The sequence below is a fragment of the Myotis yumanensis genome, unplaced genomic scaffold (assembly GCF_028538775.1).
Source record: "Myotis yumanensis isolate MYYU_CA2020_CCGP unplaced genomic scaffold, mMyoYum1.0.hap1 SCAF_5, whole genome shotgun sequence".
In the NCBI taxonomy this organism is placed as follows: Eukaryota; Metazoa; Chordata; class Mammalia; order Chiroptera; family Vespertilionidae; genus Myotis; species Myotis yumanensis.
In genome coordinates, this window is record NW_027223756.1 from 100,052,403 (window position 1) to 100,068,487 (window position 16,085).

At 45.8% G+C, this 16,085-nt stretch overlaps 1 protein-coding gene across 1 annotated transcript; it reads left to right on the forward strand.

The window, feature by feature from the left end:
- The first annotated feature begins 284 nt into the window (after positions 1-284).
- Positions 285-1,241, forward strand: OR2B11 (olfactory receptor family 2 subfamily B member 11). Its single transcript, XM_070414120.1, has one exon. The coding sequence runs from the start codon at positions 285-287 to the stop codon at positions 1,239-1,241; it is 957 nt and encodes a 318-aa protein (XP_070270221.1).
- Positions 1,242-16,085: the final 14,844 nt, after the last annotated feature.

Sequence of the window (16,085 nt, forward strand, 5' to 3'; positions counted from 1 at the left end):
GTTGAAGCAGGTATTCTCTCCCCTTGTTACAGATGTAGAAAGTGAAGTTCAGAAATATTAAATGGCATAGTCAATATCACAGAGCAGGAGGGAGAACAAGATACATATGCAGCTGATCTGCTTCCTGGTTCTGACTCCCCACATCTCAGTGGCTCTACAGAGGTAAAACAGAGTAGAACCTGTGTAGGGAAGCACAGCACAGATTGAGGAAGACAACTCCTTTTCTCAGGTTTTACTCATTCTGACTTTCTTGATTCATCACAGGCACCAGAAAATGTCTCAGCATGAGAACTGACAACCAGAGCTTCTTGGGAGATCCTCCCAGGGACTTCATCCTTCTGGGTATTTCTGGCAGGCCATGGCTGGAACTCCCTCTCTTTGTGGTCCTCCTGGTGTCCTATGTTCTTGCCATGTTGGGAAATATTGCCATCATCTTGGTGTCCCGGCTGGATCCCCAGCTCCACAGCCCCATGTACATCTTCCTCAGTCACCTCTCCTTCCTGGATCTCTGCTATACCACCACCACGGTCCCTCAGATGCTGGTAAACATGGGCAGCTCCAGGAAAACCATCAGCTACGGTGGCTGCACAGTGCAGTACGCAGTTTTCCACTGGTTGGGATGTACTGAATGCATTATTTTGGCTGCCATGGCCCTGGACCGCTATGTGGCCATCTGTGAGCCCCTGCGGTATGCCCTTATTATGCACCGCCCTCTCTGTCAGCAGCTTGTGGTTGTGGCCTGGCTAAGTGGCTTTGGCAACTCTCTAGTTCAAGTAGTCTTAACAGTGCAATTGCCTTTCTGTGGGAGGCAAGTGCTAAACAACTTCTTCTGTGAGGTGCCAGCTATGATCAAGCTGTCATGTGCTGACACAGCTGTGAATGATGCCACACTGGCTGTGCTGGTGGCCTTCTTTGTGCTGGTCCCCCTAGCTCTCATCCTTTTGTCCTACAGCTTCATCGTCCGTGCAGTGCTCAGGATCCAGTCCTCAAAGGGACGTCACAAGGCCTTTGGAACCTGTTCCTCCCACCTGGTGGTGGTCTCCCTCTTTTACCTTCCTGCCATTTATATGTACCTACAACCCCCTTCCAACTACTCCCAAGAACAGGGCAAGTTTATCTCCCTCTTCTATTCCATAATCACTCCCACCCTCAATCCCTTCATCTACACCCTGAGGAATAAGGATGTGAAGGCAGCTCTGAGAAAACTCCTGGCAAGAATGTGGTGGCTCTACAGAAGATGAGGACCTGAGATGTGGCACTCTCCATTGGTTACAGAACACTGGGCAGGTATATTGTGTGCTCAGAGAAGCTTTCACTTGAGGAGCCAATAATCAACCATTGTACTTTTTTTTAGAGATTTCAGGATTTCCCCAAATACCCTGTCCAAAATATCTCACCTCCTGTGTGGTCACAATGCCTAAGATTTCACTTATCCTAACAGTCTTTAAATCTAAAAACCATACATTTTTAGGAATTATTTAAAGAGAACTGGCATTCAGTAAGTATTTACCAAATTATGTAATTCCTAAATTCCTGATTCCACTTCTAATCTTCCTATTTTTCCCCATTGGTCTCTTTTCAATCTTCTCTCTGTCCCATTACCCCTAAGTATACACAATATGGAACTGAAACATAATTTCATATTACTTATAATAAAGTTATGTTCTTCTCTATATATTTTCCATACATTTTATATGAATTTTTTAAAAATTCCAAAATTGGGCTGTCTTCTTCCCATGAACTAAGATGATGTTTTGTGGGTGTGGTTTTTTTCTGTAGTTCAAATTTTGTTCTATAGAAGTGTCCCCATCCTGACTGGGAACTAGGATAAGCATATTTATCATGGATGTATAAGACTCTGTTAGATTCTATGGATACAAAACAATAGCATATTCTATTATTTAAAACAAAAAATTCTTTCTAGTTGAGAACACAAAATATAAATATGGTCACACTTCAGAACAATACAACTTTAAATAACAAGCTCAAGGTCATTGTAAAAGCTAATATTTGTAGAAGGCTTCCAAGATACAGGCACTAGATTAAATGTATTTTTAAAATTTATCTTTATTGTTGAAAGTATTTCAGACATCCTCCCCTTTTTTTGCCATGACCTCCTCCACCCTGCCCCCATTCCTGCCCCCAGGCTTTCACCAAACTATTGTCTATGTCTATAGGCTATGCATATATGCCTATAAGTTCCCCAGTTAATCTTTTCTCCCTGACCCACCTCCCCTCTGAGATTTATCAGTCTGTTCCATGCTTCTATGTCTCTGGATCTATTTTGTTCAACAATTTATTTAGCTCATTATATTCCACATATGAGTGAGATCATGTGATACTTGTCTTTCTCTGACTGGCTTATTTTGCTTAGCATGATACTCTCCAGTTCTCTCCACTGTTTCAAAGGTAAGAGATCCTTCCATTTTATGGCTGCATAGTATCCCATGTTGTAAATGTACCACAACTTTTTTATCCACTCATCTACTGATGGGCACTTGGGCTGTTTCCAGATCTTAGCTATTGTAAATTGTGCTGCTATGAACATAGGGGTGCATATAATCTTTCTGATTGGTGTTTCAGGTTTCTTAGACTATATTTCTAGAAGTGGGATCACTGGATCAATTGACAGTTTCATATTTAATTTTTTGAAGAAACTCCATACCTTTTTCCATAGTGGCTGCACCAGTCTGCATTCTCACCAGCAGTGCACCAGGGTTCCCTTTTCTCCACATCCTCACCAACACTTGTCATTTATTGATTTATTGATGGTGGCCATTCTGACAATTGTGACGTTGTTTTAATCTGATGATTTAGTAAAGACAGTCTCTTCAACAAATGGTGCTTGGGAAATTGGACAGATACATGCAAAAAAATGAAACTAGACCATCAACTTCACTATACATAAGAATAAACTCAAAATGGATAAAAGTCTTAAATGTACATCATAAAATCATAAAAATCCTAGGCAGCAAAATCTCAGATATCTCTCATAGCAATATGTTTGCTGACACATCTCCTAGGGCAAGGGAAACTAAGGGGAAAATAAACAAATGGGACTACATCTAAATAAAAAGTTTCTGCACTCAAAAGAAATCATCAACAAAATGAAAAAGTAGTCCACTATATGGGAGAACATATTTGCCAATGTTACATCTGATAAGGGGTTAATTTCCAAAATATATAAGGAACTCATACAACTTAACAAAAGGAAGACAAACAATCCAATAAAAAAAAGTGAGCAAAGGACCAAAATAGACACTTCTCCGAAGTGGACAGATGGCCAAGAGTCATATTAAGTGTATTTTTGTACACCATCTTGTTTAAAGTTCAAGCAACCTCATGATGTAATCACTCTTATGATACTTCATTGTCATATAAGAATTTGGTTATTAGAGATGTTGCAGTAACTTGGTCAAGGCCCCTCTGGTGACTGAGGGAACTGAGACCAGCACTAAAATTTGTATGGCTACCTCCTTCAGTAAAACAAAGCCATGAAACTAGGACCTTATACTTACATTTTTTTCATGTTTTATATTTGTTTTTTATCTCTCTGTCACACATGTCAAATATTAAGCAAGCATAGGAAATAAAATATAATTATTGTAATAAATATATGACAATTAGGACAAAAGCGGAAATTGAAGATGTTTTACTGACAGTAAAAGCAAAAGGGAAATATAAATCACAAATTTGTAGGCTTTGACTTGAAAAACATGACAGAACCATGACTGTTCCTGGTACCAAAACCATAAACGTTTTCCCCTTAGGCTGCCATTGAGCAGCCACTGTGTAATGGCTAAAAGCCCTTCAGAACTACCTTAGTGAACATACAAAATTATGTATATGAGCTTTTCTTCTAAATTTTCCTAACCCAGTTCAATGAAAGCAATGTGACATTGATCCAAAGATAATCAATCCATACATATAGCTGTGTAATGATCTGGCCTAATTCTAGTGCTCATTTGAAAGTAGTGAGGACTATGTTTCTCAAAATAGATGTGCCAGATTAGAGATGACCTCAAAATCTCTTCTACTCCTTGCAGTGAGAGGGGGAGACCATTAGAATGAAGTAAAAATGATATTCTAAATCTTCCAGGGTTACACCATAAGAAATCTGGCAGCTTCCAACTAGTAAAACTTCTGGGTCCCTCGGTCACCACAGAAGTCTAACTATCCTGAGACAGCCATGCTAGGGAGACTGCAGCTGGGTACTGTTGCCCACAGTCTAACCGACAGATATTCGACCCTCCTAACCAGCCTGACTATCAGTTAAATACCACCCAGTCACCTCAGTCAAAGATCAGAAGAATCTCTGAGATGAACTCTTCCCAAATTCCTAACCCACAGAATGATTAAATGTAACAAAATGGTTTGATATTCTAAGCCTGTTAAATTTGGGGGTGATTTGGCAGGCAACGATAGGTAGCTGGGATACCAGTAACCCCTAGAATATTAGATAGCAGAGTTACATAACACCACAAGATACACATGGTGTATTTTCCAGAAGTATCAGTTATTTAATGTTGTAAGGAAAAATATTTAAATAACTCAACTGATAATTAAATTAAAAAATATACTTCCATTATAATACTCTGACATCAAAGACAGAAAATGTGTATATATTTTTATAATAAAACTCAAGACTTCAAATACTTTGTATGCTTTTGCTGCTCTGCTCTGTATTATGGTAAGGTCCCTGAAATTCACTTTCCTCTGCTTCTATAAGTACTTTGTGGAAATGTGAAAAATACTCATGAAGAGGAATAGATACAATGTGTGCTCTTCAGGCACTCTTTCATAAGTATCATTTTTGCAGAAGTTGATTCAAAACATAATGTTCCAATGCAGCTTCCTTTTCCCAGTTAATGAGAAAACTATTTTTAATTCTACATAAAGTTCAGAGAAATTCTTTAGGATGAATTTAACCATCTTATGCTTCTACACAAGAACATGTAAGTCTTGTTAACCTCACTTTATTATGAGGTGGAGGCACATAAGTCACGCTTCATAGTGTTTCTCTAAGTGGGTGTTTTATCAAGGGTGTTGAGACAGACACTTTATAATAAAATTTGTACTATAATAAAATTCAGAACATGGTTCAGATAAACATTTTTATGCTTATTACATTTAACCATCTTGAGAACATAGTAACAACCAATGACATTGAGTGATGTTGGATAAAAGTTCCTGCCAGTGCATTATGAGAATTCCTTATTTCATTCCCTCACTTTACCCAAAGTCCACTACAAAACGTGAAACACACAGAAGGAAAACCAGAATCATGATCTTAACCTCAAGTTTGTTAAGATTTATTATTTTCTTCTTTTCAACCTCCAATCCCATCTGCTGCATGTTTTTCTTGATGAACTGAAAGAGAAGTGTCAAAAATTCTCCTACTCCTATTTCCTAACTCCCAACTCTTGAAACCTCTCTTAATTATCCCTTGGCACATACACTAAATTCTCATGTCTGTTAATTTATATCCATACTCCATTCTAAATAATCTGCTCCAGCTATGTAGTTACTGTCTTTCAACATCAAGTTGACCCTTCTATTCCTCTTTGTGACACAGATCTGGGACTCTGAGAAAAAGACTTCTGCTTGTTGTTGCTTCCTATAAACTATTCTGGTTGGAGGCACTGCAGTCCTGCCAGGCTGAGGAGAGAGAAGGACTTACTCCATCCTGTTTTCCTTTTTCTTGATGCCACCTCAGCAATGTGGCTTCACCCTGGTGGTGGCAGCTCATTCCAGAGGCATCAGCTGACTCTGGTTTGCAACACCTACACAACTAGCCCTTCATTCCCCTCAGGGATACCAACACCAGCTTAGTAGCTCTCCCTTCTCAAAGACTGGGAATCAACTCCATGGGACCCTACTGCAAATGTCCAAGTTCCAATAAATCCAACCTATCTTCTTTGCTGAAGTCACTCCCTCCATGAAACTGTGTTTCCCCCTCTTTTTAGGTAAGCAATCTCTAATTAAAAATTGTTATTATGTGCCCTTGAGTTGGCTCTAATTACTAATGAGTAATGTCCACAGTGTCCTGTCCTCAACAGCCCTGCTCAGCTTCTGGAGACTCATGCATATGGATCCTTTTATGGAGTCAATCCATCTCCATATTTGGTCTTCCTCTTTTCCTATTGCCTTCTATTTCTCCCAGCATTATTGCCTTTTCCTGCCGGAGGCCGGTCCATCCTTGCTGCTTGACGCAGTCGCTGCAGGAAAGAGGCATCTGCACAGCATGTGTTTCAGTGGACCTGGCGTATGTAGCATACTGTTTTTAATATGTTTGCTCCCTTTAGCGCCATGTGTTTTAACCAAGGTCACCTCTCCGAGAAAGGTTGTTTCCCCAGGTGGGGATCTTTCCCTGAGGTTAGGGAGGGGATACAACCCCTTAATTAAGTGCCAGGCGGGTAATTAAGCTACATGGTCTTTACTCCCTGGAATGGAGATGAGAAACACCTTAACCCTTGTAATAGAAATTGACGGGATTGGAATCGGCTGGTATAAATACGGATGTAATAAGACAATAAACGTCAGATCCTCATCAGTTCCTGACCAGAACTCCGACCAGAACTTTGGCTGGAGATCCTGGCTATAGGTCCTGACTAGGCTGCTGACCAACTGAAGGCTGTCTTCGTGTCATTCCTTCTTCGCCGACTCCGTCCACACCTTTGGGGACCCCTGGACCTGCTGGGATTGGACCCCAGCATTTTCCTTCTTATGATGTGCCTGAAGTAGGGCAGTTTCAGTTGTTCATTTTTGTCTCTAGTAATGTTTCAGGCTTAATTTGCTCTAGGACCCACTGGTTCATCTTTCCGGTGGTCCAGTGTTTCCATAGACCTCTCCTTCAACACTGTATTTCAAAAAAATGAATTTTTCATATCAGCCTTCTTCACTTTCCACCTTCCACATTTATACATAGTAATTGGAAATATGAAGGTGTGGATGATCTTAGCCTTGGTCTCTAATAATACATCTTTGCTTTTGGTGATCTTTCCTAATTCTTCCCTAATTTCTGCCTTTCTGAGTCTTAGCCTTCTCTCAATTTCTTGGCTGCAGTCTCCATTAAATTGGCTAAATCAAGGTAAACAAAATATTTAACAATTTAGACGTCTTAATTGTCTATGTTAAAGTTGTGTATTTCTTCTATAGTCATGATTTTTGTCTTCTTGATGTTCAGATGCAGTTTTGCTTTGTCACTTTCTTTGTTCACTTTCATCAGAAGTCATTTCAAGTCATTGCTGCTTTCTGCCAGTGAGATAATGTTATCTGCATACCTTAAGTTATTGGTATAACTTCCACCAATTTTTCACACCTTCCCCTGACTCTGGTCCAGTTTTTCATATGATATGTTCTGCATACAAATTAAACTAATAGGAAGATAAAATGCACCCTTATCTGATAACTTTGCCAATAGTAAGCCATTCTGTCTCTCCATTTTCTGTCCTGGCAGTGGCTTTCTGTCCACAATCTGGGTTACACATCAGGACAATAAGTGCTGATGCATGCTCATTTATTTTTCAGAGCAACCCACAGCTTTTAAAAATCCACACAGTCAAAGGCTTTACTTTTATTAACAGTCTTTTGTTATTAAATTTCCTCTGTTAAAACAACTGGTCTACTTTCTGTCATGTGACTGTACTCTGACTGATATACCTGTATGTTATTTAGATATTATCACTGCTTTGAGATAAAAGAATAGGAGTCAGGCACAGCCGGTGTTGCTCAGTGGTTGAGTGTTGGACCATGCACCAAGAGGTCACTGGTTCAATTTCTGGCCTGGGCACAGGTTGCAGACTCAAACCCCAGTATTGTGCAGGAGGCAGATGATTGATATTGATGTTTCTCTCTCATTGATGTTTCCATCTCTCTCTCCTCCTTTCCTCTCTCTCTCTCAAAAAAAAAAAAACACAACACAACACAACAACAACAATAAAAACATATTTAAAAATAAATACATAAATAAATAAAAGAGTATGATTCTTACCTGACGATTCCTTAATTAGGACATCCACAGAAGATGCTTAATAAATGGAGTTAACAATAATGGTTATTCTTGTAATTGAGACATCAATAATAATTCCTAAAATTTAGCTTATATGTCTGTTAAGGTAATTCTGGATATAGCTAAATATCATATCACATGGCTTGAAAACAAACACCTTTTACCTTTTCATGGTCACACGAAATTGGCTAAATCACGGTTAGAATAAACATCTCTATTTTTCCTGTCTCAGAAATGAGAAACCTCATTCCAAACTAAGTCCTCCAATTCACTGAGAATGCTGTGCATCATAATCGAAACTGAAATTAAACTGTTAAGTCATGACCCTATTGTGGCATTTAAGCCTCAGAGAGGGTGAGAGGGGAAAGAGAGGTAAACAGACATATTGTATTCTGGGTACTGTTCTGAGTGCATTGGTAATCCTTCTAAACCTGACAGCAACAAAATAAAGTGGATATAATCATTATACAGGGTTTGGAAAAAGTAGGTTTGCAGTTGTTCTTAAAGAAAATAATATAATAATTAATAAATAATAATACAAGAATAATCTGTGTTTCATGTATTCACAACTGTAAACCTACTTTTCCCCAACTCTTTTTTTTATTTTTATTTTATTTTATTTTATTTATTTATTTTTGCTAAAAGTATTACAAAGGGTATTACATAAGTGTCCTTCCCCCCCCGCCCTTGACAAACCCCTGCCCTCCCTTACTCCCCAGTGTCTTATTTTTCCCCAACTCTGTATGTATTTTTACACATAAAGAACAGTGGAGTGACTTTCCCAAGATGGTAAGGTAAGTGAAGAATGATTTGGAATCCTATATTCAAACACCAATTCTTCATTTCCAACCAGGTGTCAAAAAATCCAATCCAATGTTGTCACTAAGTATTTTTTCAATATTTTAAATTTATTTTTAGAGAAAGAGGTAGGGAGAGGGAGAGAGAGAAACATTGATTAGTGCCTCCTGCATGCCCCCCACTGAGGTTTGAGCCTGCAACCTGGGCAGATGCCTTCACTGGGAATCAAACCAGTGAACGCTTGGTACATGGGAGACCCTCAACCAACTGAGCCACACTGGCCAGGGTTGCACTGTCATGTTAACAAAGGTCCCACAGGTTCAAGGGGATCAGTCCCACCATACTTTTCCCCACTTCAGATGCCAGCTGAAAATCTCACTTCTGACTTATTGGATGTAAACTTGGTGGTTCCTTCAGCTCATGCTTCAGGTTCAGTGATTTCCTAGAAGGGATCATATAATTAATAAAAAACCACTATACTCATAATTACCATTTCATTAGAAAAGAACGACCAAATATCAGATGCACAGGGCAAGGTCTACTTGGAGGGATGCAGAGCTACCAGGACCTGTCCCTGTGGAGTCAGAGTGTGTCACCCTTCCAACATATCAGTGTGTATACCAACCAGGAATCTGCACCAAGCCTCAGTGTCCAGAGTTGTTATCAGGATTTCATTTAATAAACAGGATTGCATAATTGGCTCAGTTGCCAGCCCCTTTTTTTTTCTGCCCAGAGTTAGAGATATGTTGGTGAAAGTTTCAAACCTCTAATTGTGTGTTTCATTTTTCTGGTGTGGCCAGCACCTCCCTTGAACCTATCCAAGGACCAGCCATGAGTTATCTTAGCATACATAACTCAGGTATGGTTTTATAAATAACAAAAGACATGCTTATCATTCAAGAAATATCAAGTATGTTTGAAGTTCTGTTCCAGGCACTGGAAACAAAGAAATTATATATAATGCAAATGAGGTCAGGAATCCATAATGGTCACACCCAGCTCAGGAGGAGGGGCCGGGCACGGCCCCAGCCTGAGAGGACAACACAGAGGGGCACCTGCTCCAAGAGTCTGATTCAGCTGGGGGCAGGCCCCCAGAGGACACACACACACAAATGTGCACACACACACGGGGTGCCTGCTTCAAGCCTCCATGGTGCGATTGGGGACAGGCCCCCAGTGGATACACACACACACACACATACGGGACATCTGCTCTGAGCCTCCACACCCAGACTGCGAGTTAGGCCCGCTCATGGGGAGCGGGCCTAAGCTGTCAGTAGGACATCCCCTGAGGGCTCCTGGACTATGAGAGGGGGCAGGCTGGGCTGAGGGACCCCTAACCCGCCAGTGCATGAATTTTGTGCACTGGGCCTCTAGTCCTATATAATAAAAGGCTAATATGCAAATAGACTGAACGATGGAATGACTGGTCACTGTGACACACAGTGACCCCAGGTGGGCAGACGATCAAAGCAGGAGCTGCCCCCTGGTGGTCAGTAAGCTCCCACAAAGGGAGCATCACTCAGCCAGAAGCCGGGCTCACAGCTGGTGAGTGCAGCAGCAGTGGGGGGAGCCTCTCCCACCTCTGTGACAATGCTAAGGATGTCTGACTGATGGCTTAGGCCCGCTCCCCATGGGGAGTGGGCCCAAGCCATCAGTCAGACATCTCTTGAGGACTCCCAGACTGTGAGAGGGTGCAGGCCGAGCTGAGGGACCCCCTGAGTGCACAAATTTCATGCACCAGACCTCAAGTATATGTGTATGTGTATGTACTAGTATATGTATAGATATGTATGGATATGTATGTATATCTAATCTAATAAAAGAGAAACATGCAAATTGACCACACCTCCACTACACCCCAAGCCACACACACCAGCCAATCAGAGAGACTATATGCCAATTAACCCAAATAAAATGGCTGCTGGCAACCACCGAGCTGGAGCAAGCAGGAGGCTTGGTTGCCCCAGCAATGGAGAAAACCAAGCTTTCCGCCTGCCCTGGCTGGCTGTGGCCTCCACTCAAGGCAACAAAGTTTCAATTATAGAAGATAAATAAATCCCAGATACCTGCTTCCAGCCAGCCTCCACTGGGAGCTTGGGTGGTTGGGGGCCATGGCCAGCCTGCAAACAGCCATCAGCCCCTCACCCAGACTAGCCAGGCACCCCAGCAGGACACTCCACACTGAAGGGGGTGTGGCCAGCCTGCAAACGGCTCTCAGCCCCTCACCCAGGCTGGGCACACCCTCATGGGGTGAGGGTCCCCGCTGGGGGGCTTGGCCAGCCTGAAAACAGCCCTCAGCCCCTCACCCAGACTGGCCAGGCACCCCAGTAGGACCCCCCTCCCTGAAGGGGGTGTGGCCAGCCTGAAAACAGCCCTCAGCCTCTCACCCAGGATAGCCAGGCACCCTAGTGGGAAGCCCCACCCTGAAGGGGGTGTGGCCAGTCTGAAAATGGCCCTCAACCCCTCACCCAGGATGGCCAGGCACCCCAGTGGGACCTCTACCCTGATCCGGAACACCCTTCAGGGCAAACCAGCCGGCCCCCACCCATGCACCAGGCCTCTATTCTATATAATAAAAGGGTAATATGCAAATTGACCCTAACAGCAGAACAACTGGGAATGACTGGTCACTATGACACACATTGACCACCAGGGGGCAGATGCTCAATGCAGGAACTGCCCCCTGGTGGTCAGTGCGCTCCCACAGGGGGAGCTCTGCTCAGCCAAAAGCCAGGCTACCGGCTGCCAGTACAGCAGTGGTGGTGGGAGCCTCTCCTGCCTCCTCAGCAGCTCTAAGGATGTCCGACTGCAGCTTAGGTCTGCTCTCCACTGGCAAGTGGACATCCCCAGAGGGCTCCTGGGCTGCCAGAGGGGTGTCTGACTGCCAGCTTAGGCCCAATCCCCTAGGGAGCGGGCCTAAGCCAGCAGGTGGTCATCCCCTGAGGGGTCCCAGACTGCGAGAGGGCATAGGCTGGGCTGAGGGACCCCCCCGAGTGCACAAATTTTTGTTCACCGGGCCTCTAGTCCATATATATATAGCCAAGGGCCGTCACATCCGAAAAACAACGAGAAGACCAAACAGGCTGAGGGGGGCGACAAGGCTGGCAGGGCATTACTGAGGGATGACCAAATGACTAAGCAGCAGGCTGCATGGGGTGACCAGGCCTGCAGAGGAATTAGTGAGAGATAACCAAACAACTGAGCAGCAGGCTGCGTGGGGTGACCAGGCTGGCAGGGGGGTTACTAAAAAATGACCAAACAACTGAGCAGCAGGATTTGCAGGGCGACCAGGCTGGCAGGGGGGGCAGTGAGGGGTGACAAAGCTGGCAGAGGAGAGCAGTGAGGGGCAACCAGGCTGGTGGAGAGGGGGCAGTGAGGGGCGACTAGGCCAGCAGGGGTGGCAGTTGGGAGCAACCAGGCTGGCAGGCGGGCAGTTAGGCAACCAGGCTGGCAGAGGGGGAAGTTGGGGTGACCAGGCAAGCAGAGGGGGCAGTAAGAGGTGACCATGCTGGTGGGGGTGGCAGTTAGGGGTTACCAGGCTGGTGGGGGGGGTGGCAGTTGGGGGAAGCCAGGTTGGCAGGGGGGCAGTTAGGGGCAATTAGGTCAGCAGGCAGAGGCAGTTAGGGGTGATCAGGCTGGCAGGGGGGCCAGTTAGGGGTGATCCGGCAGGCAGGCAGGTGAGCAGTTAGGAGCAAGAAGTCCTGGATTGTGAGAGGGATTTCCGAGGGGTCCCGGATTGGAGAGGGTGCAGGCTGGGCTGAGGGGACCCCTCCCCCATGCATGAATTTCATGCACCAGGCCTCTAGTCTTACCTAATAATAGACAAATATGTAAATTGACCATACCTTTGCTACGCTAACCAGCCAATCAGGAGAGTAGGCAAATTAACCTAACCAAGATGGCGGTTAATTTGCATACATAGGCTCCAAGTGGTGGAGCAGTGAATGTCTCACGGCCGCGGGGCCCATGGAGCAGCGAAGCCTCACGGCTCTGGGGCCGGCTCCAGCTGGAGCCTGGCCAGAGAGAAGGCCTGGGTGCCAGGTGCCGGAGGAACACCGGTGCCAGCAGCCAGGGGAAAGGAAGGCCTATTGCACGAATCTCTTCATGCAACAGGCCTCTAGTATATATATAAAAGCCTAAGCGACCAAACGACCAAACGCCCAGTTGCTATGATGTGCACTGACCACCAGGGGACAAACGCTCAACACAGGAGCTGCCCCCTGGTGGTCTGTGCACTCCCACAGCCAACTTCCTGCAGCCCCACCCCCCGGCCGGCTGGCCAATTTCCCATGGTCCTTCCCCCCTGGCTGGCCAGCCTGGATGGCCCCAATTGGGCTGGCTAGCCAACCTCCTGCAACCCTTCCTCCTGTCAGCCAACCTCCCATGGCCCCTCCCATGGACCCAATCGGCCCCAATCACCAGCCAGGCCAAAGGACCCCACCCATGCACTAATTCGTGCACTGGGCCTCTAGTCCTATCTAATAATAGACAAACATGGTAACTGCCCTCCCATTGACTAATCAGCATGATATGCAAATTACCGCCAACAAAGATGGTGGCTAATTTGCATACTGTGGGCAGGGCAGGACAGTGCAGCCGCCAGCGTAAGCCGCCATCCCAGGCTGCAGGCCAGCCCCAGAAGCACCCAGAAGCTGGTGATCGGGAAGAGATGGGGGTCCCCTGCGCAGGCCTGACACCTCTAGCAAAAGCGTCAGACCTGGGCAAGGGGCCAATCCAGCGATCAGAGGCTGATGGAGGTCAACGCCTCTGGCCAAGGTGTAAGGCCTGGGCGGGGGTTGGAGCCTGCAATCAGAGGGGTCTGGGGGTCCCCTGCCCAGGCCTGACACCTGGGCCAGAGGCATCAGTTCTGGGCAGGGGGCAGAGCTGGTAATTGGGGGGAGATGGGGGTCCCCTGCCCAGGCCTAACACCTCTGGTGGAGGAGTCAGGCCTGGGCAAGGGGCCAATCTGGTGATCAGAGGGTGATGGGGGTCAACTCCTCTCAGGGGGACATGGGGGTCCCCTGCCCAGGCCTGAAGCCTAGGCCAGAGGTGTCAGGCCTGGGGGGAGTGGGAAACCCGGCGATTGATGTGAACTACAGAGGAAACACCTTTTCTGACCGCTAATTGGTTTAGCTCCCTGTATGCCACTGGTAATATTCTTAGTAACTTGGGTAATAAGAATCCAAAAAGGTGATCTAGGGTTTTTCACCACACTCCTGGTGAAAAAAACAAAGGTACGCTGCTGGAAGGCTAAGAAATGTCATATCCTGCCCTAGCCGGTTTGGCTCAGTGGATAATGCCTTGGCCTGCTGATGGCATGGTCTGAGTTCAATTCTGACCAAGGGCATGTACCTAGGTTGCAGGCTCCTCCCTGGCCGGGGCCCAGGTCAGGGCTCATACAGGAGGCAACCAATCAAAGTGTTCCTCTCACTTTGATGTTTCTCTCTGTCTTTCCCTTTCTCTTCCACATTCTCTAAAAATCGATGAGGATAAAAAAATAATAATAAAGAAATTATTATTAAATGAAAGACACATCTTGAAAATGCCTAAAGAAAGTTGTCATTTTTTCATGTGAAGGGACTGGAGTCCGTGTTGATGAAAAAACCTTGCTGGCTGCGCTGACTGGCAGTGGCTGCAGCAGCGGGGTGATGGGGCTGCTGCCTTCCCCTGATCAGCCCGGTCACCTCCCAAAAAGGGAGGCCAGACTATGGCTTAGGCCCTATCCCCAAGGGGAGCAGGGAGTGGGCCTAAGCTGTCACTAGGACATCCCCTGAGGGCTCCCAGTATGTGAGAGGAGGCAGGCTGGGCTGAGGGACACCCCCCGCCCAGTGCATGAATTTTGTGCACCAGGCCCCTAGTATATATACAATTACTTGTGGCTGAGTGTTCATGCACATTAAAAGGGAATTAATTAGAAGAAATATTTTAATATTGCTATGTGCCCTTTCTCTATTATGGAAGTGTCAGAGATTAAAGAAAAGTAAAATGTATATGAAAATAATATATAAATTTATTAATAAATATACAATAACAACATGATATAACAACAACAAAGACATGATATTAAAACAACAAAAACATGATATATAAACAACATTGATACAAACAATGACTGATAAATTAATTAAACTTATTCTAATATCTCCCTGTATACCACATTAAGAGTAAAAACACTAACAGAGTGCTTGACTAATTTTCCTTATGATAAAGTACTTATATATTCCCTCCTCCCTCCTGTCAGGGTCTGGGGTGCAGGTGAATGGGATTCTGGGCTGTCCGGGCATGGACAGCAAGCTTACCAATGGCTGATTCCACGAGGAATGGGGCTCCTGCCTCCCTGCTGTCAGGGTCTGGGGTGCAGGTATCCAGCTCTCACCTACCTGCTGTCAGGGTCCAGGGTAAGGGTGAACAGTAATCTGGGATGCTACAGTGGGGACAGCAAGCTGACCAATGGCATATTCCGCAAGGAATGGGGCTACCGCCTCGCTGCTGTCAGGGTTTGGGGTTCGGTGAACGGGAATCTAAGTGTCAGGGTGGGGACAGCAAGCTGACCCACAGTCAATTCTTTGAAGAATGGGGCTCCTGCCTCAGTGCTCTCAGGGTCCAGGGTGAGGGTATCCGGCTCCTGCCTCCCTGCTGTAAGGGTCCAGGGTGTGGGTGAACAGGATTTCGGGCTGTCCGGGGGCCAACAGTAAGGTCTTGGTCAGTGCTTGTCATAGCTACCAGCTGATCATCTGGTCGTTCTGGTCATTATGTCCTAACATTCGCTGGGCTTTTGTAATATAGGACTAGAGGCCTGGTGCATGAAATTTGTGCCCAAGAGTTGGGGGGGTCCCCTTAGCCCAGCCTGCACCCTCTCCAATCCGGGACCCCTTGGAGGATGTCCAACTTCCGGTTTAGGCCTGATCCTGGGGATCGGGCCTTAACTGGCAGTCAGACATCCCTCTCACAATCCAGGACCACTGGCTCCTAACTGCTCACCTGCCTGACTGCTGGATCTCCCCCAACTGCCCCCCTGCTGGCCTGGTTGCCCCCAACTGTCCCCCAACTGGCCTGGTCATCCCTAACTGCCCCCCCACCAGTATGGTCACCCCTTACTGCCCCCTCTGCTAGCCTGGTTGCCCCTCACTGCCCCCTCTGCCGGCCTGGTCGCCCCTCACTGACCCCCCCTGCAAGCCTGGTCACCCTACGCAGCCTGTTGCTCAGTCGTTTGGTCGTCCCTCACTAACCTCCCTGCTGGCCTGGTCACCCCACGCAGCCTGCTGTTCAGTTG

What these genes read in the sequence shown, in the direction of transcription:
- OR2B11 (XM_070414120.1), top strand. Translation starts at nt 285, where the DNA reads ATGAGAACTGACAACCAGAGCTTCTTGGGAGATCCTCCCAGGGACTTC.